At 37.9% G+C, this 19,990-nt stretch overlaps 1 protein-coding gene across 1 annotated transcript in view; it reads left to right on the forward strand.

The window, feature by feature from the left end:
- The window catches only part of LOC136883265 (terminal uridylyltransferase Tailor), a 136,056-nt gene extending 116,432 nt beyond the window's left edge, over window positions 1-19,624 (forward strand). The window contains exons 7-9 of the mRNA XM_067155476.2: window positions 2,767-2,986; window positions 6,526-6,746; window positions 18,289-19,624. Of these exons, the coding sequence (XP_067011577.2) occupies window positions 2,767-2,986; window positions 6,526-6,746; window positions 18,289-18,671 (824 nt within the window). The 3' untranslated portion in view covers window positions 18,672-19,624. The remainder of the gene's footprint in view (window positions 1-2,766; window positions 2,987-6,525; window positions 6,747-18,288) is intronic.
- Window positions 19,625-19,990: the final 366 nt, after the last annotated feature.

Here is a 19,990-nt window from a genome sequence, read left to right on the forward strand (position 1 = left end):
CGTGGCATAGTCACGAAAATAACAATTTAAACAACTTAAATTCGTGGATATTTAGCGGCATGAGTACACATGAGACAAATGAAGAGCGCATTGCGCTTACCCAGTACAACAGCAGTACGCTCTGTCGGTGCTAGTTCTATACATCCCTATTCTCGTTTCTCGTAATTTTAAGATGAAGGTAGTTCAGCGATCTGTTGTTTTCCAATTCCAATGGTAAGTTAACCCGCGATCACTCGCGCTATGAGGTTCAATCTAACATTTTTACAAATTTTGCTACAATTCGTTTGTCCTTAGCTTGGAATCGATGTCCATTTGAAAATGCCTCATTTGGTCCTTTAAGCACGCCATGATATATTTGTGTAGTATCTGTGATATTTTGGAGGGGAGGAAAAAGTGGGGAAAGAGCGCGTCGCACGTTGTTAGTTGCTATCTCACAGCGCGAGCGGTCGTGTGTATGTAACCAGTGAGTAGCGTTAGGGGGGACCTAACAGAGCGAGTGATCACGTGTGTGTGATTTTCTACAATTTGATTTATATTTATTGTTATAAACTGCAATATGAGTGTAAGTCAAAGACAGCAAATTATTAGCTGGTTGTTAGATGATCTCATGAGCTTTCCTGGGAATAATTATGTGTTGATTGTGTGAAAATGCTGAAAATAACATTAATACCATAGGATAAAGTAGCCTATCTTTTAGACCTAAACCAATATACTATAGACTTCATAAATATTCCAGATTGTATTTGGGATTTAGTAAGTAACCTGATACGTTTATAGGCTACTTTTATCAGTTGGTGCTATTTCATTTGAAATAAATGTAATGTTTAAGTTTAACTGTATGTCGTATTCAATAAAAATTATAAAACAAGTTAAAATTATCAGTATACCATAAAAACATTAACATAAAATAAAAACTAAAAGAAACATATGAAATTAATTATTTTTATAAGAGAAATACAATCTAGTAAGACTAAATGAAAAGGCTAAGGAAAAACAATAGACAAAGGATGGCCAGTTATGACGAATGAAGTCAATACGGCTGCTGAAGAAAGGTTAGGAAGAAAGGAAATATTACTAAGAATCAGGTGGTACTAGACCTGATTGAACGATGAAAGAACGAGAATGCAAAAAATGAAGAAGGCAGAAAATAATACCTAGGAAAGGTAGATTCTACATACAGGAAAATCAAGGAAACGTTTGGAGAAAGGAAAATTAGGTGAACGAATATTAAGAGGTCAAATGGAAAACTACTTCTAGGGAAAGAAGGCAAGCAGAAAGATGGCAGGAACATTTCCACCAGTAGTATCAAGGTAAAGAATTAGATGATATGGCTCTGGAACAGGAAGAGGCTATTAATGCTGACCAAATGGGAGACCCAGTTTTGAGATCAGAATTCAACAGGGCTTTGAGAGACTTAAATAGGAACAAGGCACCTGGAATTGATGACACCCTCAGAATTACTGACTGCCTTAGGAGAAACCAGCATGGCGAGCTTATTCCATTTAGTGTATAAGATGTATGACACAGAAGTAGTGCCAACCAATTTTTGGCAGAAATGTTGTTATACCTATACCCAAGAAAGCCGGTGCTGACAAGTGTGAAAACTACTGCACTGGTACCTCATGCCTGCAAAATTTTAACACAGATTATATACTGAAGAATGGAAAGACAAGTTGAAACTGAAGCATTATATGAAAGTGAAACATGAACGATAACTAGCTCGGAAAGAGAGAGAAATGTGGTGTGGCCAATGACCTAAATGTTAGGCCCCTTTAAACATCAAGCAAGAAATGTGTTACAGAAGAATGTTGAAGGTGGGGTGGATAGATCGAATCACGAATGAAGAGATAAGAGAATGAATTGGTGAGAAGAGATCTGTTTGGCTAAATTTGATGAGAAGAGATAGAATGATAGGACACATCATAAGACACCCTGGACTTGTGTTTGTTTTTTTGTTGTTTTTTTTTTTAGGGAAGTGTAGGCTGTAAGAATAGTAGGGGGATGCCATTTTCAGTAAGCTTAATGTAGAAAGGAACTAACGTGTTTTGTGCATTTAACTGTAAATAATGTGTGTAATTAAGCACAAGTAGGTAATAACTAAAATAAAAAGATATAATATGCCTTCTCTCTATACTTACATTCTTACCTAAGCTATTAATGGACCAGTTACTATTGTACATACTGCTATATGAAAAAAGTAACTGAATTACGACAACTGTTCCTTGTTAATATTGTTAGTGTATTCCAAAAGGGACTGTGCTTACAAGTTATTCTAGTTAGTAATAAAATAGGGTAGTGAGCACGGGGTGGATTCAGATCACTGCGATATACAGTGCGTTTACTACCTAAGCTGCTTCTACATCCCACTGTTGGAACAGGTCACATAACTTCCACTTAGTGATGAGGTATACTATTGACGAGTTTACTGGAAAAACAGCTGCTCCTTTACATTCTAGAAACAATGTGTTGTGTGTATGTCAATCTAGAAATCATATTGCAATGATGTCTACATTCCAGATACTATGAATGCTTCCATTTCATGGCCAGTACTGTACAGGTTTACCCTGATTGGTGGATTCTTCAATTTTAAGTAGTGACCAAATTTTGTGTGGTTGAGTGCACACAAAGATATGACCACCCTGCATGTAACTTTAACCTGCCCTTTGTGTACATTCCGTCCTGTTTCCTAATTTTCTCTCTTTGAAAAATTCTCTCACAATTTTATGTTGTGCAGTTTTCAGCAGGTGATTGTTAATCTGTTTCCAGGTGACATGTATGATGGAAATAGTGAACAGGACCCACTAAGTCAGGAGATTTTGGTCACCTCAACATGCAAAATTCTTTCCAAGGATAAAGACTTCAATCACCTACATGCAGTTCCTAAAGCACGGGTGCCCATTCTACGTTTCCTTCATGTTCCATCAACTACGTTCTGTGATGTAGCTTTCAGGCATGGCATGGGAGTTGAGAATACGAAGCTTTTAGTGTAAGAACTTCTTAATAATACTCTAAATAAGTTGGTCATAAGTCTAGAGCTAATGGTTCTATTTTCTTTGATATGATGTGGTACACTGGAAGTTGTAGTGTAACAATCAACGTACACTACCGGTCAAAAGTTTTCGATCACCTATGCACAAAACTAGATACTTTGTTTCAATGACAACAACCAGCAACGTAAACGTTTCCACCTTTTCAATACTACAATATATTCACAAAATTACAAATTACACGGTACTAGTTTCGACCCATCTAGGGGTCATCATCAGCCGTATTGGAGCAAAGATCATTTGTGGCGAAATCCTAAGAAAATGTTATTTTAAAGAATAACAAGTGAAATGAGATGTTATGGTAATAGTTAATAATACAAGGAATATACATACTAAGAGGTTTTTAACAAAGAATAAAGTATAAATGGGGTGTTGTAAAAATTATAATCATGGAAATCAGTAAGTTCTTGTATTGAAATGAAATATGGCTTAGGAAGAGGGCTTAAGGTGGGGCTGAAGGGTGCGGGAGAAAGTGTAACTGTCTTGGAAAAGTACCTTTGATTAAATTTAGGATTGAGTTTAGGTTGGCTGCATTATTGTTTCTGAGGAAAGTGATAAATAGATCGAAGAGTATGTTGGGTTTCTCTGAGATTTCATTGAGATTGTGACTGGCATTAAAGTATTGGTCTAGGTGTATGTAGTAATTTTCCATTATGTTGAGTAAAGGGCCCTTGTTTGCTAATACGAGGATGTCCATGTCTTGTTCAATATTGGTGAAATTATGGTTATAATCTTGCATGTGTTGGCCAATGGCTGAAAACCTGTTGTATTTTATTGCGTTAGTGTGCTCGTGGTATCTGATAATGAAGTTTCTCCCGGTTTGCCCGATGTAGGTTTTTTTACAGGTGGTACATTTGACCCTGATTTTATAGGGATGGGAATCAACATCTATATCATCTGATGGCCAAGCAGGCATCAATTTTTGATAATGAGACAAAGTCTCTTGGTGCATTGGCACTGCCGGTGGCTCCAGTTAGCCTACGCAGTGGCCTCCACGGTATGCACTAGCCAGCGTATTGGTAGGTGTGCTAGGTACCAACAGATGAGCCCACCCTAGCACACAAGGGCGAAACGCTGGCAACCAAGAATGAGTTAGCTGGAAAATTTATAATGTCCAATAACGGACCATTTATATTGGTATTATAAATTTACTCATTCAGGACAAATATTTCAGATTCCCTATGGGAATCAACATCTATATCAAATGCCCTCATGTCAGAAAAAATCGTATCTAGTATTTCCATATCCCTGTTGGATAGTTTTTATTTGTATATTCAGTAGTACGTTTTCTCGCTTCACACGTTCATTTTTTTATTGTCCCCTGCAGAAACGTCTTAATGAGGTTTAACGATAGATAAGCTCTCTCCTCATCCACCCCAGTTCTTCTACATCCATCGTGATGCACAGGTCACCTACGGGAGTCAAATCAAAAGACCTGCACCTGGCGAGCCAAACATGTCCTCGGACACTCCCGGCATTAAAATCCATACACCATGTCATTTCTACATCCATCTCTTCTCAGCCCCCGACATGTTCGTTTCTGCTTCTCAGCTTCATCAGAAGAGTGGGCATCAACATTCATCGAGGAGCCATCTTGACATATCTTCAGTCTTTATGTGGGATGAGTGTAGAATAAACAGAAAACCAGATAAATACAGGAAAAGGGAAGAAAAGTGGTGGAAAAAAAAAAAAAAACAGGAACGCAGGACAAACACAAAAGGAGAACCAGATCCCAATGGGATAACAATAGAAGTATAAGAAAGGAACAACAAGTGTCAAGTCAGAGCGAGAGAGGGGGCTATAAGAAGGAACATACATAATAGGACTAACACACTGACTGAAGTCATCATCATCATCATCATCATCATCATCATCGTTTCCCAACTCCAGTTTCCTGGGTGTGGTGCACAAGCGCTCGCCATCTCTTTCTGTCTTCATATATCTTCTGTTCAAGTACATCCTCCCATAATAGGAACCTCAATACCAGCTACTTTCCTATTCACTTCATTTCTGATCTTGTCCTTTCTGGTAGTTTGGTTCATGGTTCTAATGAATCTCATTTCAGTTGCTTGGATTCTACTGAAGTCTTTGTTTAGTAGGGTACATGTCTCTAAACCGTACGTGAGGATTGGTATGAAGTAAGTGTGATACATTATTGTTTTAGCTTTTTGTGGTATTTTGCAGTCCCAGAGAAGATTTCTGACTTGACTGTGCAAGTTCGATGCTTTCTGTATCCTGCTGAGTATTTCCTTCCTAACAGTGTTGTCTTTCAAGACTGTGCTTCCGAGGTACTTGAAGTGGGAAGCTGATTCGATTTTTGCTCCTTCCAGAAATATATTTGAGCTTGTTCCTTCCCTGTTGATGGTCATTACCATTGTCTTTGTTTTGCTCATCTTCAGTCCAAAATTTTTGAATGTGTTGTTCCATTCATTTTCTTCTGAACTTCAGCTTCTGTCTCTCCCCATAAAAGCACATCATCAGCAAATACCAGGGCATTTGGTTCACTGTCCATTAACTTGATAGATTTGATGACCTTGTCCATTACTATTACGAACAGGAGTAGTGACAGAGCACTTCCTTGTTGGACACTTCTCTTTGTTTCAAACCATTTTGATCATCCATTGCCTATCAGGACACAGCTGTAGCATCTTGACTTTGTCAATTAACTACTTTGGCACCTTTAGGTCTTCCAAACATTCCCATATCTTGTTTCGAGGAACACTATCATATGCTTTTTCAATGTCCACAAATGCAATCACAAGATTTCTTCTGTATTCCCAGTATTTCGAACTTTCCTGAACCCGTGTTGTTCTTGCTCAAGCAAAGGTTCCACTGTCTTCCTAAGTCTCATTTCTATTATCTTTTCCAGCAGCGTCAGTGAGTGTGACAACAGCGTGATGCCTCTGTAATTTCCACATTTCCATCAGTTGCCCGTTCTGAACAGTGGGATGATGACTCCTTTACTCCAATCTTCTGGAATTTTGTTACTTTCCCAAATCACTGATAACATTCTATATAGCCAATTCAAGCCAGGTATTCAACTGCCTTTATCATGTCTGAGCTGAGATCATCAAAGCCTGGGGACTTCCCATTTCGCATGCTCTTTAGTGCTGTTTCTACCTCAAGCCATGTTAATGGGTATTTGTTGTTTTTGGCTTCATCTACACTACAATCATTGGTGGTGGTGTTGCCCCCATCTCCATTTAACAGCATGTTGAAGTACTTCTTCATTTCATCCCTGATCCCTTCCTCGGTTTGTATTAAGCTACCATCTTCTGTTTCCAGTGCAAGGATGTTTATATATTCGTTTCTTTTACTGTTTACTATTTTGTTTAGTAGTTTCCTACTTCCTTGACAGTCTTCCTATATCCTGAAGTCAGATTGATAAACTTGTGACGATATAGAATTGTTGACTCTGTAGTTCCCTATTCTTGTTCTCATTCATATTCTTTTAACTAATATTTTTACTTGTTTGCAGGTTCCTATTGTCATTGGATCCCCGTCTCCATCCGCTGTGCATTTTTGTTAAAAAATGGGCACATCTCCAAGAGTTCCGAGCAGCTCACAAGATGGGCCATTTCAGTAGTTACGCGCTCGTTATGATGGTAGTTTTCTTCTTCCAGCAGTTACCAGAACCCATCCTCCCGCCTATCTATTTGCTACAGGCTAAACACACTGGACCAAGGCATTACATAGCTGGTGGGTATTGCTCAGTTATTGTCATTCATTGTATATGTTTGGTAAAAATTGGTTGCATCTTCACGAGTTCCAATTAGCTCCCAGAAGTTTGGGACTTTCTTAAATGCCAGAAATCCAATTAGATTTATCAGCATAAGCTCCTTTCACGGTAATTCTAAATTTCTAACATCTCTTTAAAAACTTCAAAAGTTAATGGGACATTGTAATAAAATTTCATTGCTGTTACTGGTCATAAAATGAAGTTATATGGATAACATTTTAAAATTTATTTTAATGACACGGTCACATTCTACCATCAGAAACTTTTGGGACAGCAAATTATATCTCCTAGAAGATGAGCAAGATGCTCAGTGGGTTCATCACTTTACTGGAGTGTTAAACCAGCCAACTCCGCCCAATACTACTACTACTCCTGAAAATGGTTTTCCGTGGTTTCCCATTTTCATACTAGGCTGTACCTTAATTAAGGCCACGGCCGCTTCTTTCCCACTCCTGGCCCTTCCCTGTCCCATCGTCGCCATAAGACCTATCTGTGTCGGTGCGACGTAAAGCAACTAGCAAAAAAAACTACTACTACTACTGTCTGACTCGTTGGCTGAATAATCAGCGTACTGGCCTTCGGTTCAGAGGGTCCCGGGTTCGATTCCCGGCCAGGTCGGGGATTTTAAACTTCATTGGTTAATTCCAACGGCCCAGGGGCTGGGTGTTTTGTTGTCCCCAACATCCCTGCAACTCACACACCACACATAAACTATCCTCCACCACAATAACACACAGTTACCTGCACATGGCAGGTGTCGCCCACCCCCATCAGAGGGTCTACCTTACAAGGGCTGCACTCGGCTAGAAATAGCCACACGAAATTATTATTATACTACTACTACTTACTATTTTGCTCCTTTCAGCTTTCCTTCAAACAGGGTGATACATCAGTTAAAAAATGGGCACATCTCCACGAATTCCGAACAGGTCAAGGTGGGCCACTTCATTAGTTACGCTGTCATGATGGTAGCATTCTTCTTCCAGCGATTACCAGAACCTATCCTCTTGCACATCTCGCTGCAGGCTAAACACACTGATCCAAGACATTTGATAGCTGGAGGGTATTGCTCAGGGCCACGTTTTTAAATGCCAGAAATGACAAAACAAGTGGTAAACAGTTATTTTTTTCTCCTGTTTAAGATGTCAAGCAGTGTGTGTGTGTGTATCATACGTATTTTTGAGAATGTTCTTGTTTGTGACACTATCACTATTTCCCAGGAGCCAATATGAGTGCTATTGTACCTCCATATTATAACTAATTTTAAATACTCACCACACGCTTAGGCGACATTTGTAATTTCTTACAAATGGTTAAATCGCCAGGCTGAGTGGCTCAGATGGTTATGGCGCTGGCCTTCTGACCCCAACTTTGAAGGTGCTCAAATACATCAGCCTCGTGTTGGTAGATTTACTGGCACGTAAAAGAACTCCTGCGGGACAGAATTCCAGCACATTGGCATCTCCATAAACCATCAAAAAAGTAGGTAATGGGATGTAAAAACAGTAATATTATTATTACAAACGGATATATGTATTTGCCCCATTTGAACTTTACTGTATTTCTCAGAGTTCAAGACTTTTTTTTTCTCAGAATCTCATGTGAAAGATCAAGGGTCGTCTTGCATTCACGACCTTACAGTAATGAATACCACTGGCAGTTACCAAGGTAACCACGCGGCTCCCCTTCATGCCACCCCCCCCCCCCTCCCCCAGTGCGTGCATAAAACTTTCAATGTTTGCGTCTTTATTAGGTCTATAGGTTATATAGCTAGCCACAGCAACCGTTTGTACAGTGCCCCTGTGTAACGTCACTGGTTCTCGGGAAATAGTGAAGAGAGAATGACATTGGCAGCTCGGGCGACCGGGCGAATGACAATCCCCATAGATAACAAAAAAAAAAAAAATCCCTGTATTAGCCTCTACAAAAATGTTTCTCAGATGCGCAGAAAGGCATCAAAACATGCATGCCTTTGAATTTTTAGAAAGGCCAATTCTACTCCATGGCAGAGTTATAAGGCATCTGCTGTACCTGGCACTTAGTAAAATTAACAGTTTTACAGACCGCAGGAAATTTTTCGTGATAGATCGTTGTATTGTAAAGACAAGTGAAACAGGTGCCAGCAGATTTTCAATGGGTTCTCGTTGATATTATGATGTCAATTTTAAGTTAATGGTTATTAAACACACCAAAATGAAGAATAATGGTGCAGCCACAAGAAAATACGGCATAACTAAAGCCAATGTTCCGTGTTAATGTGAAGACAAAAAGACAGCTTTAAAGTGCATAATGGACAAAAAAAATGCATGCAATGGCCCGCAACAAGGTCGCTTTAAAGAAGTTGAAGATGATATTGTGAGGTATGACTTTACAAAGGTGAAAAAATGAGTGTATCCTCCTAATTCAGTACATCATATATTCCATCATTAGACGGAGTAATCAAATTCAAACATGTTTTGGCTCGTTTTTGCCATCTTCAGTGAAAAAGGGTTATGTAAATTATTTCAAACCCCCCCCCCCCCTTTTTTCACTGAAGATGGCTCAAACGAGCCGAACATGTTTGAATTTGATTACTCCGTCTAATAATGGAATATATGATGTATTGAATTAGAAGGATACACTAATTTTTTCACCTTTGTAAAGTGAAAACCATCAATACGGAATGATTCTAATATCTTGTAATTGTGAGGTATGTGCGTGAAAAACGCAAGGAGAATGGCCATACCACTACTCAATAAACTCATTACCTTCGACGTCCGCGTCTTCATTATACATCACTGGTCGCTTAAATCGACCGAAGCCAGCAAGAAAGATGTACATTTTAACGGCAGCTGGTTGTACCTGACTTTTAGTAATAGTAACAGTTTTATAGACTGCAAGAATATTTTTCTGATGGATCATCTTATTGTAGAGACGTGGAACAGGTATTGCTGGCAAATTTTCAACGGGTTCTCTTCGATATTATGATTCCATTTTTTAATTTAATGGTTATTAAATTTATGGGAATAAAGAATAATTGTGCAGCTGCAAGAAAGTACGGCATAATAAAGACCAATGTTCGGCGATGGCATGAAGGCAAAGATAGTCTAAAAATGTTCAATAAAGGCATTCATATGATTTTACAAAGCACCTTTTAAACCTGATTTGTTTAAAAGGAAAAAGTGTTCGGTCATCTTGGATTCAGAGAAATACCCTTCTAGTTTTATATTCTCATCATTTTTACATTGTTCCGTGTGGGTATTATCTCTACTTTTTAAATTTGTAGAAAAGATACTGCCAGCATGAAACAATGTAAATAAGTCAATAAAAATTTGTAGTATTCATAAAAGAAATTTAAAAGAAGAGACAAAGAAATGAAATGAGAATATGCATTCAAACAAAGCTAAAACTATATGTCAGTCGAGTGAATACTCGGCCCATGTTGCCATGTGTATCTGTTTACTGATATATGCTCATGTGCACACTCTAACAAGCTACTAACATAACTGTAGTTCTGCATATAGTTATGAAGCATACTTGCTATGGCCTTGACTCCGTTTCCATGACGAGAGCCTCAGGAATGAGAACGTTATGCTATCTGGGAGCAGGGTTACACATAATTCCACAAACTCCCATGCCATTTTGGCAATGTTAAAATCTCCATTGTGAATTGACGGTCCTTTTCTGAACCTTGAAGTCCTTTTTAAAAATACAGTATAACCCCGATTTTGCGTGACCTCGATTTAACATAAACCTGCATTTAACGGAAGAAATTTCCAGTCCCGAAAATTATTCCATAAGAGCAATGCTATTTTATATCAGACTAGCTGATTTACCCGTACTTCGCTACGGGATTCTCAGAAAGACTGACTTTGTGGTTTTCCTAACTGAAGTCAACATAGACCATTACAAAACATCAGTAGAAATGTAGCGATTAAAAGTAATGTTATCATATAAAATACTCGATCAAATGATAAACCTCACATTTTCTCACTTTTAACAAACAGTACCACGATGCCGGTGTAACAGTCCAGATTTTCAGAGCTGGAATGACCAGGATAAACCAGTATGTTACGTACCAGTAGTATCAGAAAATGTATGAATCAGAAGAATGGCACACTAAAGTAGAAAGTTATCTAACTCCCCAGCTACTTCCCGCCAATATTCAGGCATTGCAAGAAATCGGCTTCATTTTCCGTATCAAATACAATTTACAAAGACTTAATAACAGTAAAAAATCTTCCACCTTTTTGATACTTATATTTGCATTTTGGCAAATAAATTAACCCTTTCGCACTCAGCGCGCCGATTGATCGGCGCGAGAGGTTATGGCGAAAACGCTGACGGCACCGATACATCGGCTCTGTCTTATTTACGGATTTTGGTCATTTGCGTAGCTGTTAAATCGTAACAGTTGATCCTGACGGTACCTTAAAGCATTGAATTTGCGTTTAACTCAACAGATATATCCACCAGCCGTACAAAATATTTTTATTTTCGACAAATGAAATCTGTTGACCGTGAATGTTTATGTTGTGGTTATTTGAGGTTGTTATTGCATGGATCTGTTTTGATTGGCTTATGAATACAACAAGTTGATCTTGCTATGAGTTTTGTTTATAGTTTATTTCGTTTCTTTTGTATACTGTGTGTTCGATGTACTTCGTAAACTACAATTTTACTCCTTTTCGTAACTCCGGTGTTGCATGTGCTTGCGTCATCTTTTTATCGTAATGGCTAGGCCATATTCAAGGCCGAATGAGGCCGATATCCTTGAATTTTCAGATGATTTATACAGTAGTAATGACCTTCTTTTGCTGAAAGTGATTCCCGTTATGTGGGAAGTGACACGGTCGTAACTGCTCACCGTGCATCGGACTGCGAGGACCTGACATCGATGACCGTTACATGTACACTGAATAACTTTGTGCAATGCTTCATGAGTCAGTTGCAGCACACACATCATATTGATATCAAATTATTCAGAATTAAATGTTCTTTCATTCAAGTCTAAGAGTAAAGAAGGAAGACGCATCAATGTCTAATTTTTCTGTCATTGAAAACAATAATTTATTTTTTAAATTTATTTTCGAAATTTAATAATTTTTTTGGGCTTAACCAATAACAATACGTCCAAAGTATATTCATTTCTGAAATACTCATAGTTTTCTGTATTAGTGTGATTAATTTTATTTTAATGTGTGTTAAACTCTTTACGTGTTGAATTTTTGTAATTTGCTTTGGGAAATCACAAAAATTAGTCTGAGTGTCTTCGAGCAAACACCTGCATATTGGCTGAGTGCCAAAGGGTTAATCATACACCGTACATGTTTCGTTCATTTTAGAACATCTTGAACTGTTTACATTGCTTAGGTGGTTCACTAAGTTTATATTTTTAAGAACATTCTAATCAGGTACCTTATTTCTTCTTAAATACTACGTACGGGCTAATTCCGGCACATTAATTTGTATCCATTATCATTATTCATACACTGTACCAAATACAGTATATGACTTCTACTCAAGCGTTTATATATTGAATGCGATCGATCATCTTCCGTATCGATTCCTCGCTACGCGCGAGTGAGTCTACCTTGAGCGAGCCCATGGTCTCCTCACAACTCCGAGCTTCGAGTCTCCGACTCATGTAAACAAACATTGGAATAATAGGTCTTCGCAATAAGTGCAATGCCAGCAGTTGTTAACTCCTTGGTTGCGTTCGCAAAATACTACTCTCCAACTCCGAGTAAACTCAGAGTTCACTCTACAAGGTGTTCAGAAAATGCATTCGAGTTAACTCAAAATATACTCTTTTTACTCCGCGAAAATAGGTGGGTAGATTTAACTCTACATGTGCAGTAATGCATTCATTGGTGGTGATGAAAAATATTAAAATGCGAGTATATTGACATGGCAATGAATTCAAATTATTTTCTAGTTGTTGACAAAGAAGAACGTTATGTCTATATATATATAAAATAAGAGTTTTATCTGTACATTGCTCAGAATTTAAAAATAATGGTATTTCTTTATCGGTTGTGTCCACAGTAACAAGGAAATACACTTTTTATTTTTATGAAATTTCTGTCTATGTATGTATGTATGTATGTATGTATGTACACGCATTACGAGAAAACGGCTGAAGAGAATTTAATGAAAATCAGTACATAAAGTCGGGGGATGAGCCCCTACAATCTAGGCTATAAATCATTTTATTCACGGTGAGTGAAATGGTAGTTTAGGGGAAGGCCTGAAATGAAATTCTGAAATATTTTATGTTATTAGTGATCGTAATCTTAATAAAATGAGTGTATCCTCCTCATAATATTTAAGTCGCTATAATCTAGGCATTAAATAATTGTATTCACTCTAAGTGAAATGGTAGTTTAGGGGAAGGCCTAAAATTAATTATCAAATATTTGTTATTAGTGGTCATATCTTAACGAAATTCGGTAGGCGAAGTCAGAGAATAAGTCGCAACAATCTAAGCCATAAATAATTATTATATTCATGCTGAGTGGAATGGTAGCTTAGGGGAAGGCCTAAAATTTAATTCTCAAATATTTGTATTATTAGTGGTCCTATCGACAAATGCTACATTACTAAAGTTATATAGCCTTAAATATCCGATCATTTATGTCTTATACATTTTATCGTACCGGCTATGATAACAGAGATATTCATGAATTTGGATTTTTGTTGCTAAGTCCATATCAGCGCCAAGTCACGAGAAAATGAGTAAACAGAATTTAATGAAAATCGTTATGTAAAGTTGGGGAATAAGGAATTACAGTCTACGCTATAAATCATTTCATAAGACGCCCTAATATCACGGAGTTGAAAGACTACTAAATGTGAAGGCCTACAATACAGAAACCTCATAACGCTGAACAACAATAACATTACATTGACCATTGTCTGTTGTGATGTGCTTTGTGTCATGCCTGATAGATGGGATTACTGCTGTATAGTGATGGGACATTCGATTCATTTTACTGAATCGATTCATTTGATTCCGTTCACGTTACTGAATCGATACAATGATCCGATTCACGGCTCATTGGTCACCGCTCCTACTGCATCTGTGTAGTATGTGCTGGTAAGACAGCAGCAACAGCATTCAGTGCTCGCAGCTGCCATCTGGTCTTCATACTATGAACTCCTTTCTAAGAAAAAATGCCAGTATCCAGTATTCGGGAGATAGTAGGTTCGAGTCCCACTGTCGGCAGCCCTGAAGATGGTTTTCCGTGGTTTCCCATTTTCACACCAGGCAAATGCTGGGGCTGTACCTTAATTAAGGCCACGGCCGCTTCCTTCCCACTCCTAGCTCTTCCATGTCCCATCGTCGCCATAAGACCTATCTGTGTCGGTGCAACGTAAAGCAACTAGCAAAAAAAAAAAAAAAAAAAAAAAAAAACTCTAATACATCGAAGGTTTCCGGCGAAGCAGGGTGGGAAAGGTTAGGATTAGGAAGGTAGCAGCCATGACCTGAATTAAGGTACAGTCCCAGCATTTCCTGGTGTGAAAACGGGGAAACTACGGAAAAACCATCTTAACGGCTGCCGACGGTGGGATTCAAACCCACCATCCCCCGAATGCAAGGGCATAGCCACGCGATATTAACCGCACGACAACTCGCTCAGTCATTTTTTTAAAAAGTATTTTTCTATCAGCTGAGGATTTCTTTTAATACTCATATCTTTTATAGGCTACCCGAGATGTAGGCCTACAGTAGCCCGCTGGTTTTCTGATTCAACATACTGTTATTGCGTCTGTCCACATATGATTGAAGTCTTGTGCAACGATGTGACATATGAACTGAGAGAATAGTGAGCCATTCTTCCCAATATAAAACAGGTACTTTTGAGTGGTCATGAGCATGACCCATAGTCATTGGGCAGGCTAGAGTCGAGTTTAATTGTCAAATGTCAACTAAGTTATAATACTAAGATTCATTAAACTAATAAATAGTATAACCTAATAGTCTGCCTACTTACTAGCTACTTCAGAATTATGTTGTGACTACCTTTTGAACACTGGAAATAAATCCATCTATTACTTAAACCTCCCTGTAAGAAGAGGACAGTGAATGAAAATGGGTATTATTTTCAAATGAGCTGAGCTCGAGAGTCCATTATAGCATACGATTCTTTCAGTGTAGCATGGTTCACTGTATGTCTCACTGCAGTGGAAGCTCAGCTCTCCGCGTGTCCAGTGAGCCGATAAGGAGCCGTGTGTATCATGTGTCTCACTGAGCCGCACTCGTTCACGATTCTTTCGATGTGCCATGATTCACTGTCTCACTTCAGCGGAAGTTCGGCTCCCCGTCAACGTCCAGTGAGTGCGCCACTCAGCACTGTCCTCTGGGAGTAAGCTGAATCATGTGCCGTGAGCTCGCCGTTCCTGTGAATCGATTCACTCGGACACTTGAATGAATCGATACACTGCTTCGAATCATACATTCAGTAGCCAACACTACTGCTGTATACCGAGTAGTTTTTTAAAATTTGTTTTATGTCGCACCAACATATATAGGTATTATGGCTACGATGGGATAGGAAAGGGCTAGGAGTGGAAAGGTGTTAATTACGGTACAGCCCCAGCATTTGCCTGGTGTGAAAATGGGAGACCACGGAAAACCATCTTCAGGGCTGTTGATAGTGGTTTTCGAACCCACTACCTCCCGGATGCAAACTCACCGCTGCGCGCCCCTAACCATATGGCCAACTTGCCCGGTCATACAGAGTATAACAGCCTAACTGAATATTGGCGGGAAGTAACTGGGGAATTCGATAACTTTCTTCTTAAGCATGCCATTCCTCTGGTTCATAAATTTTCTGATGTTACTTGTACGTAACAAAGTGGTTCATCATAGCATTCGAGCTATTCAATCCCTACCCTGAGGCACTGATTGGAATGAGCAGTGTGTATATTTAACGGAGCAATGGCAGAGGAGTGTTCATGGCTGTCTGCAGCCTGGGCACTGGAACTTTGAACTGTTAGATCGGCATCGTAGTAATGTTCGTTAAAAGTGAGAAAATGTGCTGTTTTTTATTTGAGCGAGTATTTCATATGATAACATATCTTTTAATCCCTACATTCCTACTGACGTTTCTGTAATTGCCTAAGTTAACTGTAGTTAGGAAAACCACAAAACAGTCTTTCTGAGAATCCCGTAGCGAAGCACGGTTACATCAGCTAGTATTGAATAAAGAAGGAAATATTTTTGTTTAAAACAGGAAAAATAAGTACCAATTTTAATAATCGGCGGAAATAACATGATTGAATTTTTATAAGAATACCCATGTTATGAATGATTAGCTGATTTATTAACCTCAACTTTCTAAGATGTCCTTCGTAAATTTATAAAATGTAACTTTTTAAAAATTTTAGATGACCTTCTGAATGAGACCATTTAATTATATGATCAGAAATACCACTCATTGCATTTATAACTCTCACGAAACGGATCTGTACAAATCAGGTGCTAAGAGACAATTACAACCAGAAGTTGCTTTCGTGGGTCTTGCAATGATCTTCCTCATTCCCCGATTTTGGATTTAGAAAGTTTAGGGCCCCTGATTCTGAGTAAATGTTCGAATATTGATCTGGGCAATCGGAAATGCTGTTTAAATTCAGTTTCAGCGTAGTTGTTAACAACATAATCTACATAGCTAGTTGTCCTAAATGGCTTATTGTGCACCAGTGCAGAGCTGATGTATTGGTATTGATCATCAATGTAATCAGATTGTTCCTACGAGATAAAGAATAACGGATACTGTTTTAAGGCACAACTTGGCAAGGAAAGTAGTAACAACTCATATAGCATGCTGCTATGAAGAAACTCCCTTAAAATTAGACATTAAATTCCTCGCAAATGAGGTTATGGTAAAACAAATAACCTTCCTAAATTGATTAGTCATATTCTGTTACTCTGTATTCACTCCAAGCGTACACGGAATAGTGTTACTCAGAATTAACCTTACTAGTTACTCCACGATACTCTACTCCAAGTCTACTCGGAGTCGTATTTTATGAATGCAGCACTTAGAAATAAAAGCTGAACTAAACGATTGCTTAATTTTAATACTATGTACTGAAATAAAATAAGTGTGTGATACTTCTCCTTCTCAAGATACAGCAGTGTGCATAATTAATATGAGAGGTTAGGTTATGTACTTTCGTGTCTTGTTAAATTTCAGAAAGGCTGTTCTCATGTAAATTCACGGTGAAATTATTATTCTACAGGGAGCTTGAAATATGTTTTCATAATACGTGCGCAGTAAACCTAAATTAGGTGACACCGTTTGAAGTAAGAGAATGAAAATGTTTGCCATGCTATTACAATTGATAAGAATGAAACTGAATATGCATGTTCAGACTATTGGAATTAGAAAATGCGTGCTAATGAGTAAGCCGCTTCTTGGAAAACTTCCACGAAAATGTTTTAACAAACCGATTGCTGTTTCATACTGATTTTAATGTGTTTTTGTGTCAGTTTAGTAGCTTTCCCAACTTTTATGGAAAATCGTATATAATATTATAAGAACGACCTCAAAGTGAAGCAGTTTTGCATTCACCGACAAAAATTTGTCAAAATGAAGCACAAACCTTAACTACAGTACAGTCTGTAGGGTAGATATCTCCTTGTTTTATTGCTGTCACTATGCAAATAATATATGATGGTACAATTTATGTTAATACAGGCGAAGATCTCTGGAAAAGTGTGCTTCGTACTGAAACTTCGATTTAAGGTAATCCCCCATTTAAGATACAAGAAAAAAAATCAGGTCCCTGTAAAAACAATAAATAGAGGTTCTACTGTAACATTTTCATTGTATTGCCAACTGTTTTCACAGAGATGGCATTGCCTTTTCATAGTTTAAAGTTTGATCTGACAGATGGAGCGAAGAGCCAAAGCTCAATATTTTTCACTCAGGTCGTGTTTTTCGTTCTACTTGTAGAAGTAAGAATTCAGAATTGGCATCCCTTTCCTAGAACAGGTTATATCTTTACTTTTATCTGCTATATAGCACTCCTGGGATGGGTAAAAGGAGTTAAATTTCTATAATTGTGAGTTGTCGTTAAATTTAAACACGAACATTCTTTCAGTGTTATTCAAGAAAGGAATGGAGGGAGAAACTCTTAGAGATTGTGCAGAGTTATTCTTTAATTCAAATCTATGAACAAAACTCCAAGCATCTGTGGCTATAAATCAGTTTTTGTTTTGCAATGTCATAGTTTTTTGCTTCTGTCTTTTTTTTGGCAACATTATTAAAATATTACATTGTAATATAGATTAAGTTACGTATGTCTGTTTACTCAACTTAATATTTGTATTTCATTTACCTGTCCCAAATAGGCCTAATAATATAGCAAAACAAGTTATAGCTAATAAGTGCTATTTATTCAACTAATTAACATTTGAAAATACTATTTTTAATATCATTTTTGCATAAATAGAATCAGTGCTACAATTTCATACCTCTGTGTATAGTTAATGATGATGCCTTTCCTTTACAGGTTGGGACTGTACTTTCACAACAGACAAATCTAAGGTACCTGCAACGTCAAACACCCAGACAGTTCTAGAACTGCTGGAAGAATTTTGCAAATTTTACCGTTCCTTTGACTATGATAATTTTGTGATTTGCCCTTTGTTGGGCTCCAGAATAGAGAAGACAGACTTTCAGGGCTCCATGACGAATCTGCAGCCTTTCATGTCTCGCTACCGACAGTTGATCAGTGATGGAGAGGCTACCAAGTTTCCCGTCAAGTGCCCAATCAGTGTCCAGGATCCGCTTGATCTGAGTCACAATCTAACCCGCCCTGTGAAATATGACCACCTCATGAAGTTCATCTCCACTTGTGGACTTACACAAAGTTTATGTGGCAAGTTGCACTGAGTGTAACATTCTCATCAGTATTAGGATTTTCAGGTAAAATATTGGGAAAATGGAAAGAAAAACAGTTTGTCACAACAAAATTTTGGAATGTTTCTTTTTTACATGGGAGGAGAACCAAATTTAGGGATTGTTTGGAATTATTTGAGTTGCTGAAAACATAATTTCTATGTATATTTTATTAGGTTATTTTTTATTTCATTTTGAAATCTTTTTAAATGTTGTTCGCTGTGATTTCACTGAGCTTTTTTTAAATCCTATCAGCAGCCCTGAAGATGGTTTTCCATGGTTTCTCATTTTCATAACCCTCACAGCCACACCGCGCGTCCCTTGTTATTATGGGAGAAGGCGGTTACTCGCCATGAGTTCGGGGCGTACAATACGCTAAATTGGGCTGTGCCAGACATGTTCAGTTATAGGAAACAAACAAGTAATAACCTGAACGACACCTAAATTCACTCAATTTCACTATCTTGTGTAATTTTCCTGGTTTTATAATCAATTGAGTTAACTTTTTAAAGGTGAAAAAGTCATAGTACTGTATTACAAACAAAAAAGTAGCTTAACAAGATGTACTTTCCTGTCTCGGAAGGGGGTATTGGAACTGCTTTGCTTTATTTTCCAAACATTTCTAGCCATTTACACAGAGCTGTAGAAAATTCTTATTTGGTAAGCAAGGTGCCAAAGAGATCTTTTATGGGAATTTTCTAGGTGTTGCCCGATGTCATTGAGAACTACTCCTGTGAGCAGTGTGCACCGTTGTATTTGCTTCTTATCTTGAACACATTCTGTTTCCCAAAATTTATTAGCTAATTTATGAAACACGGTACAAGTTGGAGCTAGATCATTGGGGGAATTTTATTGAAATCTCCTGAGTGCTCAAACCGATTCTGTCGTCACATAGGAATCTTAAATTAATAACACTTATTAATAGAATATTCAGGCCTGTTATTAACCACAACTACATAAGCCTGTCTCTGACAGTCGAAATTACTCTCTATAAGGTAATTGTAAATTCTAATGGACTATTAATATATCTTATGAATAAAAGTTGCACTTTCCAGGTTTTATACAGCATTCAAATGGGATCAAAACAAGTATTGTAGTATTTCCTTACAAATCACATTGGGTGCAGATGTAGGTCGGGACTACATTCCAGCACTTCGGCATCTCCGAAAACCACAAAAGTAGTTAGTGGGATGTAAAGCCAATAACATTCTTCTTCTTTTTCTTCTACTTTCGAATGGGCCACCAGAGGACCACGTGCCAATTTCAATTCCTTCTTCTTTGTTCTTTCCTTTTCTTCCAGTACGCTTTCATCT

Source organism: Anabrus simplex, chromosome 11 (genome assembly GCF_040414725.1).
Source record: "Anabrus simplex isolate iqAnaSimp1 chromosome 11, ASM4041472v1, whole genome shotgun sequence".
Taxonomy (NCBI): Eukaryota; Metazoa; Arthropoda; class Insecta; order Orthoptera; family Tettigoniidae; genus Anabrus; species Anabrus simplex.